Genomic DNA, 11,786 nt, shown 5'->3' with positions numbered 1-11,786 from the left:
AAAATTTAAGAGGAATTATCTGGCGGCCGCCAGATAATTGACTGGCGGCCGCCAGATAATTAACTGACGGCAGCCAGTTAATTATCTGGCGGCCGCCAGATAATTAGAGGTCTATAACAGCTGCATAATGGTAGGATACTGGAAGCACTGGCGTACTGATGGGGGAGGGGGGGGGTGGGGCACTTTTGCCCACAGTCAGAGGCGACATTCTTGGTTGGGAGGGGGGACACTGTGCCCCCACTTTTTCAGGTTCCCCTAAAGTGCCCCTTATCCTTTGTACATGTCCTTTTTCCCCGGCCCCCCACTCAATGTTATTTAGGGTACGCATATGCTCGTTCCCTCTTTTTGAAAGCACCCCTATCTGAGGACTGCCAATGTTTCTGTGGGCATTTCGCGGGCTTTTCCTGCCCTAAATCAGGAAAAATGCTCAATGTACCCTCCTAAATTTGGAATAATTTCTCAGGAGTCCAAAGAGATGAGAGGAAAAAAAACACCCCCTTTTTAAAGAAATCTCCGGGTGAAAAGTCAAATACACCTTCTTTTTTTTTTACAATTCTCGGGCCGGACTTTGTCGCACGAAAAGTACCTCTTTACCGGACATTTTGGCAACACGCATGCGGTCATTCCGACCTCTGAGTGGGGGGAATGGGGGGGGGGGGCGGGCCTTTTCCCTTCTGATAATTTTTAATGGTAGGAATTTATATATTTTCATGGAAGGATACTGGAAGCACTGGCGTACTGATGGGGGGGGGGGGCAGTTGTCCCGCGAAATGAAATTTCGCACGTTTGCCCACAGTCAGAAGCGGCATTCTTGGTTGGGGGGGGGGGGGACACTGTGCCTCCACTTTTTACATGTACATGTCCTTTTGCCTTCTGATAAGTGCCTACTTTTTTCTTTCTCCACGATGCACCTCTATAATTCAAGGCATCTGAGAGCCCTTATAATTATAGTGCTTGCTTGCCGGGGAAAAAGGACATGTACAAAGGATAAGGGGGCACTTTAGGGGAACCTGAAAAAGTGGGGGCACAGTGTCCCCCCTCCCAACCAAGAATGCCGCCTCTGACTGTGGGCAAAAGTGCCCCACCCCCCCCCCCCCCCCCCCCCATCAGTACGCCAGTGCTTCCAGTATCCTACCATTATGCAGCTGTTATAGACCTCTAATTATCTGGCGGCCGCCAGATAATTAACTGGCGGCCGCCAGATAATTCCTCTTAAATTTTATTTCGTATGGTGGCACGTACTAATGGGCTTCCGTAGATACCTTATAAATCCGGAGAATGGCGTTCATACTCACTTGCATTCTATCGTTCATCAAGTCTGCATATTTTCTGTCGTCAGCTGTGATTTACCAACCAACGTCTTAGAGTCGCCTGCCGTTTTCAAGTCAAGTTCAAATCATCAGTGATCAAGTTTTGCTGTCTGTTTCGCGGTGCGAAGATTTTTTGGACTTCAAAGCTACCATAGGTCAAGTTTGTCACTGTAGTCGCTGTTTTTCATCTATCCAGTAATCAAGCCGTCAGAATTCTAGTTTATCAGTTTACCCGTCAGTTGCCGTACAATTATTCCCGACAAAAAAAGTGAGTGTTAAGGTTAACTGTACGTGATGATACAAATTTTGCCGGGAAACCGCCTACTAATATCTGGTAAATTATATCTAGAGTCTATCCGGCTTGGATAGAGTTTAGGGTAGTCCAGTCCCATATACATCTTTCTGTGTACAGACTACAGTGCTTGTAATTTTACCAAGATTTTTTTACCCGTAACTCCGGCCGGAGATCTGGCGTGGAGATACCCTACTAAAACATACCAAACAGGAAGTAAATATTCATCAAATGTCCAAATAAAGGTCATTATTTAAAAGTCGATATGTTTGTTACCTTACCTGTATCGTATCAATTTTCTTATCTTTTTCGGAGTATTTTGCATTAAAACGAGAACTTATAAGTCTAGACATACGCACTTTCTCACGGGATTCACGGCAGACTGAGCACAATACCGTGCACAGACCCACCTATTCTTATAAGTCTAGACATATGCACTTTCTCACGGGATTCACGGCAGACTGAGCACAATACCGTGCACAGACCCACCTATTCAAGCGTATCCTAGGCATTCCTGCACAGCTGCTGATGAGAGTGTATCCCTCCTAACATTATAATTGGCAGTAATTTATTCCATGCAGATAGATGTGAATAATTAAGCTTGTGTATGGATGCAAGATTGAGATATTTACAGTTAGGCCTATTTTGTTTTTTGCAAATTGGCAGTAGGCGAATCTGTTTGAAGGAAAGTCAAGTCAGTTTGAGAAAGCTCTGTAAATATGAGTTTATCAAAGTAGTGCATATTAGAAAATGCAAAAGGTTTTGTAGCCATTGGTTACTATGAATTTTGTATATAACTTAAGAACGAGGTCAAGATTGACAGTCTTATAGTACAAAAGCAAAATGTCTTTAAATTTATTCAGATATTTTGTATTTATTATATCTTGCATTCTTGTGTAACATGTGCTAAATCTACTAAATGTACTAAATCTGTTATTGTTATTTTTATCTGTATCTGCAGATTGAATAAAAAAGCTTTACAGCTTTATATCTCCATTTACGGCTGGACGTACATGGACTCCCAAACTCCTATTTCCCCTTTCTTCAACTTTTCACTGTCAATGGCTGCTAACGCAAATTACTGCAATCCTTATCGCTTTCCTTCTCGCAACATGCTATCACTTGAGATGAAGCTGGAAGTCATCAAGATGCACGACCAGCTGAACATGAGCAGCCGAGCAATCGTTGAGGCGCTTGGTAGTCGCGGGCTTCGCTGCGGAAAGACACAAGTGCTGAGCATCATTAAGAGCAAGAGGAGGTGGTTGGACAACTATGAGAGTAACATCCCTCTTGGTCGGAAGAAGAAGTCACAAAAGACGGGGAACGAGGAGATGAATGACCTCCTTTATGAATGGTATAAAGATTCTACAGCAAGAATGTTTCCGGTGTCTGGTCCACTACTTCAACGGAAGGCCCTAGAAATCGCGAAGCAACTGGACAACCATGATTTCAAGGCTTCCAACGGCTGGCTGGAGTCATTTCAAAGGAGACATAACATCGTGTTCGGAAATATGAATGCAGAGAGTGAAGGCGTGGACACCAACACCGTCGACGGGTGGAAGGAGGAGGTTCCTGAGATCTGTGCCACCTGCAAATGTTCGAAAGAGCGGGTTACAGTGATGGAGTGCGACAACGCCCTTGGGGAGAAGGAGAATCCGCTACTCATCTACACGGCCATTAAACAAGAGGAAGAGGAGAGTGATGGAGAGGATGCTGGAGAGCCGCCGTACCCTACCAGCATCCAGAACTTCAGAGATTTTGCTGAAAAGCTGGCCGAGATGAAGGCTTTCGCAGTGATGAAGGGGTGCAGTGGTCTTGTGGAAGCTTTGATGGAGGTGGAGGCAGAATCACTAAAGGAGGCCGAGTCGGCCAGGCAGTCAAGTATTCTGGACTATTTCAAGAGAGTTTGAATGTCCACCCACAACCCAAAAGCCCTTTTTAGGGCCTCCCATCACCAAAAAGCTCTTTTTAGAGCTTACATGACACTGAATGAGAAACGTCCCCGTCGTAGTGTCGGTAATGCGTTGGCCAAACGTAGCTAATTCTCACATTACAATTAAGAGAAATTCATGACACATTAATTCATTCAATAAAGCAAGTTATTCGTATTCGATTCTCAACATTAAAACATTGAATGAAAGCAAAATTTTAAAAGTGAAAGATTTCTTCTATTTGAGTACAGTTTCTCAATAAGGGACATTCTACAGTATCTCTGTTTTCGTGTCGGATCGGTAGGGGGGGCGGCTGTAAGAGTTACTAGAAATGGAACAGTTATTTTGTTCCACCTTCCTTTTATATTTAGTGGTCACAACAAGACCAACACGAATCTTTAATGAGACTGATCCTAAAGTAACACTACCAAATCAGTCCAGATAAATATATTGATCATATCGGTCAATTTTGAGACCTTAAAGGTAATGCAAAGTTTTTTGGAAATTTTGAAAATTGGATTGATAGTAATTCTTTAAAATGTTGATATATTTGGATGCCCCTGTGGGTGTATTATAAGTACTAGAAAATGTAGCCCCTAAAACACTTCTGCTTTCGAGAAATTGAAAAATCAAAAATATACCGACAGGTAATTTCAAATATTTCATATACTATATAGCACCTAAGGCCACTCCATGGTAGCTGCATCCAAGAAAATCTCAGAATATGCAGTTCTGATATATAATTTTCAAACGGGAATAGCAAATTGGTCGATTGTAGTACAAAAACATTGTTTTAAAGCTAAAGTAATATCAGTCTTGAGAGGGCGCTTTACAACATAATGAGTTGTTTATGTACAATTTCATCACTTTAGACTCAATTTCAACCGCGAAAATGATCATTGAATATTGTAAAATCGCATATGCTTCCAATATGTTCATTTGAACCAAATTCAGGATCCCATGCCAAAACTTGGTGTAAGGCCCTGGAAAATAGGCCTCCCTCAAAATTTTGCATACATTTATCTTGTTAGTATTGTCATATATTTTACACACCAGTATCTTAAAAAGTTTGCACATTCTTCAGGGCTTGCTGCAAAGATGCAGAAACCCAACCCCTGTTTCCAAGAAGTGGTGACTCATATTGTGCCCTCTCCCCAAAACGAAACCAAATCGAAGGCGTTGGTCATGTCAGTGGTTTCTGCCTGATAGCATCAGTTCTATACATGATGCTTCACAGTAAACACCTATTCTGACCAGCCTCTTCATTTCTTTTCAGGTAAGAAATTACAACTTTTAATCTCTTTCAATTCTGTCTGTCTAAGTTAATTATTATTGTTCAATTCATATATTACATTGTTGTGCTGCAACTCGTGTTTAATGATGAAGTGAATGTTATTAGTGATATTAGAACCAATTAAGTGTATTTTATCAAACCAGACTGATCATGAGAGATGCAGGCTTAACATATGTATCTACGTGACATGTATCTATTGTATGGTGGTAGTTATGTTTATGAAGCATTTAGATTATATAATGGTCGTATTATTATGTAGTAGAAGTAGTAAATCTTTATATATTCATACTAAGTCGGGTTAAACCAACTAGTGTGAACACACCTCATAATGTGTGTATGCTTAATGTGAGATGTATAGTGACGAGTTCATACCCCACTATACAAGAGTAGTAGTAAAGTTAATCCTGATACCAATTCAATAGTCTGTGCATTGGGGGAAGTTTCTCTGGTCTTTATCAGAGATAACTGTGACATGCTATGACTAATGACTTGTGATCAGCAGTAGTCCACCAACTGGAGAAATGAGGGAATATCGTAGAAAAGAGAGAATTTGGGTTCATAGTTCAAGATTCAGGTCTTTGATAAATGAGTTGTTATGCATTTATAGTTTCTCTCTCTCTCTCTCTTTCTCTTTCTCTTTCTCTCATGTCTCTCTCTCTTTTACTCCCTCTCATTTCTGGTTTCTCTCTTTAACTGTTAGAAGATTGAGTGTGATTTTGTTAGAATATATTCCTTGCATCTTTTATTTTACTTTTGTCCCTGCATATAGAGAAGAGTTTTGCTAGAATTGAGAAAGTAATTTGGTATTATTTTAGAAAAGGATTTTAGGGTTACTGCGAATATAGACAGGTCAGGATATGGGAGAAAGTTGGGTTATTGAGTAAAAAGACACAAAACGACTTTTAACTGGTTCACCTTGGTCTACAATTACAGTTAGCCGTGTTCAGATTAGAAGATAAGCAGTCAGATGCCTATGCCAATGTTGTTTATGAATTTAGAGTTAGCTGTGTTCATATTCATATTTAATCTGTATTACTTGTATTTAGTTTCATTAGTGTAATATGTTATTCCATGTTTATGTTATTAAAGAGTTCTATACATGATGCTTCACAGTAAACACCTATTCTGACCAGCCTCTTCATTTCTTTTCAGAATTTATATCATTTACCCCCGGACGTGGGTTACCTTTAGAGGGGGAAAAAAGATTAACGGGGAAAAAACAAAGAAAAGACTCGGAGATTACTGCTGTCTATGGCCCAAACCATGGACTGAGCATCAAATGAGACCTTTCCCCGAGACAATAGAAGATAAAAAGTAAACCCGGATTGTCTGGGGCGGAGGTTTGAGAGTTACGTAACAACACTTTTACTACAGTCCAATCACGTTACCAAAACAGCCAGCCAAAGTGATTGTCCTATAGTCTTTACTAATGCGAAAGCTTATCCCCGAGATGTTGAAATAGATGACCAATTAACTTTATATTGCCAGCCCAGAATGTAGGGAAGGAGTTGTGAAAGTTACGTAACTTACCCCTACTATTCCTTTTATTATATACGTTATCTTCATTTGATTACAAGCTTTGTTTAATAATAATTCGGTCACATTTTTTTAACGTAGCACATTTTCTGAATAGGGAATCGTATGCAAGATCTCTCTCTCCCTCTCTATAGATATATATATATATATTACATGTCTATCTCTCCTTTTAAAGAAATTAATATAAAAACAAAACCCCTCTATTCAGTGGCGGATCCAGGGGGGGGGGCCCGGCCCCCCCCCCCCCCCTTGAGAAAAAAAATCATGTAAAATCACGTGATTTTTACCTTTATTGGGGGTTGGGCCCCTCCCCCTGGCGCTCAAGGGGGGGGGGGTGCAAATTGAAATTTTTTTGAGGATCAAAAAAAAAAAAATGTGCTCACTACTAAAATTGATGAAATAAGGAGAAAAGACGATTACAGAATATCATCGCTCATCACGACCTCAAGCAGAGACGGCGCTCCCTTGGTGAGAGGGGGGGGGGCACAGTACCCCCACTTTTTTTTATAAAGGTACCCCTAATGTGCCCCTTTTACATTTTTAAAAAATGCACATTTTGCTCGAAAAATAACCTTTTCCTTTGTAAGAGGTACCCCTTCCCCTTCCAATAAGTGCTCCTTCCTCATCTATAAAGTGCCCCTTTTATTTTTACACGTGCTTTTTTGCCTTTGCAGTAAGTGTCTCTTTCCCGTTATTATAATCGCCCTTTTTCATCTCCGGTAAGCGCCCCTCTTTCGATTTCGAGAATTTCCTCTTACCACCTTTGATAAGTGCCCCCTTCAACTCCGATAAATTTTCTTTCAACTAATTGCCCCTTCCATTAAGTGCTCATTTTATTTTGATACGTGCCCCTTGTCCTTATGATCAATGCCCTTTCCGTTCTGATAAATGCCCCTTTATATGCAACCCTGATGAGTTTTAAGCACAATCTAATGAAGAAAGACAGAAAATTTCTTTAATAAAGTAACATAATTATAAAAATTATTAATGCGAGTGAGCTTTAGGGAAAATTAAATAAAAAGGGGCACAGTAGCTCTGAATTAGGGGTACTTGTTATGGGGAAAGATCACAATATATTTTCCCCCAGTTTTGGGGGGAGGGGGGGGGGAATTTCGCCTCCTTTAGCACAATTTTTTTTTTTAAACTTTTTTTTTACGTACGTGTGAACGTCGTATCAATAGGTAATCATTGTTTTACAAGTTTTTCAAATTTAAGTTTCGAATTCTATACCCCCAACAGCTATGTTTTACCATTTTTCCCCTGCCAAAATATTAATCTTATCAATTGCTGATTTTTGAGGAGGTCAACCTTCATTAGGCTTTTTATAAAGGGCTCTTTATTATTCTGATTTTATATGAATTCTATGCTTTGTTCATAGTTATAGGTTTTGTATAGTTTTAAAAAAAATGAAATTCGATTAAAATGATATTTTTTTAAAGTCTTAATCAAAATTGTTGATATTTGTACACCCCATTCAGAAAAATATCACACCACGACACTAGCTATAACAAAACAGATATCGTGAAAATCGCATTCTCTTCATCGATTTTATTACATAACAACGTCACCTTCAGAAAACACTAATTTAGACATCTTCAAAAGATTTAATACAAATGAATTTAATTGAATTCGAAGCTGTTTTATTGAATACAGAGCATTAACAATCTAAGAGCATTTATTATAATCTTATCAAATAAATACAAACACCATTTTTTGTTTGATATAATTCAAAACCATCATTAAATTTGTCATGTGTTAAGGTAACACGATCGACCAAATTTATCTCACAGATAAATTATTTTATAAATTTATTATTCAACTTAATTACAAATAAATAATTAAGCGCACAACGTCTAATTACTAAGTGGATGACAGCAACAAGCTGCCGCGTGTTTCGCCTCTCTTGAAAATAACTTAACAAATGCAGAAAATATATAAATTAGAAAATAAAAGACATCATGAACTGCTCAATCCATCTTATAAGCTTTCATGACAGCGCCGCGAACGCTACGGTAATACCTCAACATGCCAGCGTCGTTGAAGTGGAAACCGTCAGACGAGAAAAGCCTGGTGTGATTGAGCGCAAAAGAACGATGGCGCCAAAAATGCACGTTCGGCAAACCTTCAAGAAATTTAGCGAGCAGACGGTTAGTGTCTTGTACATTCGCGTTGAAGTTCGGCTTCCAATTCGGCACAAACACAAACGATAAGAAAGTAAGTAAATGTGTAAAGTATAGACAAAAGGGTGGATAGCCCACTTCAGAACCATTTTCAAAATGGTCCTGTTCTTCCATGGGGTCCAAAAGTAAAAATCACATTAATTTACATACAATATCATTTTTTTATAAAAATCAAAGTAATTTACCAATACACTACCCCCCCCCCCCTTATCGTTCTCCCTAACCTCACCACCCCCGCCACCCTCTCGATACTGCCAACCCCTCCCGCTACCCCTTTCCAAGTCCTCCAGTGTATATTATCTCTGTCATAACATTTCAAACTAAACTTTGTATTTCTTTATTAAATATAGCCAAACTTTTTGATTGTCGAATGTGCATAGACAATCCATTATACAATTTACTTCCGCGATATAGAAACATACGCTTACAATTCTGTGTTTTCGGTTTAGGCAAAACTAAATTGGTACTTCTAAGGGCATAGTTAGTAGTCTTAACAATGAACTTCTCTTTCAAATATACAGGTGCCAAATCGTGAAATATTCGATACATCTAAGTATAACTGTGCCTAACTTGTCTCTTTTCTAACATTTCCCAATTTAAAATATTATGAATTTCACTGATTGGTTTATGTTCAGATAATTTATATTTAAGAATAATTCTACCTGCCCTGTTCTGTAATTTTTGTAACATGTCTACTTGAGACTTAGTGCCCGAATGCCATATGGGTGAAGGAAAATTGATGAAATAAGGAGAAAAGACGATTACAGAATATCATCGCTCATCACGACCTCAAGTAGTTTAGTTCTGGACCCTATATGATTTTTGTTAGTGGGGATATCGCAGCCAATAAGGATCGTGCCATCAATCGGCTTAACGTTTATAGTCGGCGAAAAATCAATAAAGATCTTTTGGAAGTTTTATGGAAACCGTCAATCTATGATTTCTTTAAAAAAGTTGTGATCGTGTCGTAATCGAGTATGGACGAATTAAAATTGCAAATACAAATACCTTTTTGTATTACGAGTCGAATGTATTTTCTTTATTTCGCCTTTGAAATTAAACAAAAATTCGACCAAATTTTGTTTACAGTATGCTAAAGAGTTCGGCGTTATCGCCAATGTAATTTTTGTTTCTCTACTGATTAATTGAAATTGATGGTCAACAAATACTTAGATAACACATTTATTATTCAACCTATTAAAAATAAATAATTAAGCGCACAACGCCCGATTACTAAGCGACTGACAGCAACAAGCTGCCGCGCGTTTCGCCTCTCTTGAAAATAACTAAACAAATGCAGAAAATAAATAAATTAGAAAATAAAAGACATCATGAACTTCTCAATCCATCTTATAAGCTTTCATGACAGCGCCGCGAACGCTACGGTAATACCTTAACATGCCAGCGTCGTTGAAGTGGAAACCGTCAAACGAGAAAAGCCTGGTGTGATTGAGCGCAAAAGAACGATGGCGCCAAAAATGCACGTTCGGCAAACCTTCAAGAAATTTAGCGAGCAGACGGTTAGTGTCTTGTACATTCGCGTTGAAGTTCGGCTTCCAATTCGGCACAAACAAACGCGGGATAATGCTACACACGAGTACGTGACGCACGCCGGGTATGCGCGCAATGCGAAGCGCAAGATCGACAATAGAAAGCATGGTAGATTCGGTAGTCGCCTCCCCATCACACAAGTCGTTGGACCCGAGATCGAGCACCACGGCGTCTGGTGAAAGATTCCAGACGAGATCGAGCTGCGATGACGCGGAGAACACGCTGCCAGGCTGGTCGTGGCCAACATCGTGCATGAAAGAGAGAACGGACGATTTCTCGAGACTAAGGTTATCCCGCTTGGGATCGCGCGCGATGTACTGATTGAGACGGCTGATGTAACTGTGACCGAGTACAAGAACAACGGGAGGTTCGCGATCGGAATCGGAAGAGCTGCACGACATGCAATCAGTAGACATTTTGGAATACGTTCAAGCTTGGAAAATGCGAAGTAATAAGGGATAATTCGGTAAACGGTAATGCCTTTGGCGTGAAGTGCAGTAATTTGAGAGATGTCGAGAGCAAGATGCAGCGTAAAAACACGATAAAAGGTCAAGAGTAGACTGAAGATTAATATGAAAAGTTCAGTAATTTATAGAAAACCTCCCCATTGAATTAGCGACGAAGTGCAAAATCGATGCGATTGGTACAGACTTTGCACCAATGAGAGAGCTCGATCCAAGACACAATAGCTCTCCCAGGATCCCGGGGGCGAAGGTGTGAAGATGACGTAACGACATGATTGGTTTATTCTTTGACCAATGAGAGAGCTCGGTCCCAGACACAATAGTTCGCCCGGAATGCCGGGGGCGAGGGTGTGAAGGTAACGTAACAACGTGATTGGTTTATTCTTTGACCAATGAGAGAGCTCGGTCCCAGACACAATAGTTCGCCCGGAATGCCGGGGGCGCGGGTGTAAAGGTGACGTAACAACGTGATTGGTTTATACTTTGCACCAATGAGAGAGCTCGGTCCCCAATGCATTAACAGATAACCAATTAACTCTTTATACAGCTCACCCGGAATGTCGGGGGCGGAGTGTCATATTACTTAACAACGCTCTTAGGCCTACTACGTACGCCAATAGAACATTAGAAGGTGGTGTTTCTGTTTAAAACGCCCCCACATTTGTGGCGTTCAATATACCAAAGATTGTGCTTTTTACAGACGATATGTCGTTGTCAAAGCAAGTTTAAAATACATAAAAAGTTTACAACGGCAACTAACCTGATAATTATTGAAAATGTATCTGCATCATAAATGACATTAATAACCTGATGTATATAAGCATTAGTATAAATGCCTGTATAAGAGAACTGGGCATCAATATTGTTGACTGTTCATATCAAATAAGTCTCAATTTCATGGCACAAATAATGTGAAATTTGACAGCATTGACGTCATATAAGTTCCATTAAAAAAATGTGTGTCATAAAGAGGAAAATGTGCAGATCGAAAATAGGTAAAGAAAGGGATACAATATACTTTATCAAATTGAAATTTTATCATGGAAAGTAGTGTGTTGATATGATAATTAGCAATGAAATGTGATTTATCTTCTTAATATTGTAAATACAAATCCAATAAGTAGTATGATATGAAAATATGGTTCAAAGAGACTATGAATTATGAATTCCATCAAATTATTCAATCCAAACACCTCTTGTAGGGAAGTTATTCATAATTCCCAAACTA

General features: G+C 39.5%; 1 protein-coding gene across 1 annotated transcript; it reads left to right on the top strand.

Annotated features, from left to right (window-relative positions):
• Positions 1-1,284: 1,284 nt before the first annotated feature.
• On the top strand, positions 1,285-4,688 carry LOC105438111 (tigger transposable element-derived protein 4-like). Its single transcript, XM_011665493.2, has 2 exons — positions 1,285-1,578; positions 2,564-4,688. Exon 2 carries the CDS (start codon positions 2,616-2,618, stop codon positions 3,510-3,512), a length of 897 nt encoding a protein of 298 aa, XP_011663795.2. The 5' UTR covers positions 1,285-1,578; positions 2,564-2,615; the 3' UTR covers positions 3,513-4,688.
• The last annotated feature ends 7,098 nt before the right edge of the window (positions 4,689-11,786 follow it).

The sequence above is a fragment of the Strongylocentrotus purpuratus genome, unplaced genomic scaffold, assembly GCF_000002235.5.
Source record: "Strongylocentrotus purpuratus isolate Spur 01 unplaced genomic scaffold, Spur_5.0 spur5_scaffold_12, whole genome shotgun sequence".
In the NCBI taxonomy this organism is placed as follows: Eukaryota; Metazoa; Echinodermata; class Echinoidea; order Camarodonta; family Strongylocentrotidae; genus Strongylocentrotus; species Strongylocentrotus purpuratus.
This window is presented reverse-complemented; position numbering and strand designations above follow the sequence as displayed.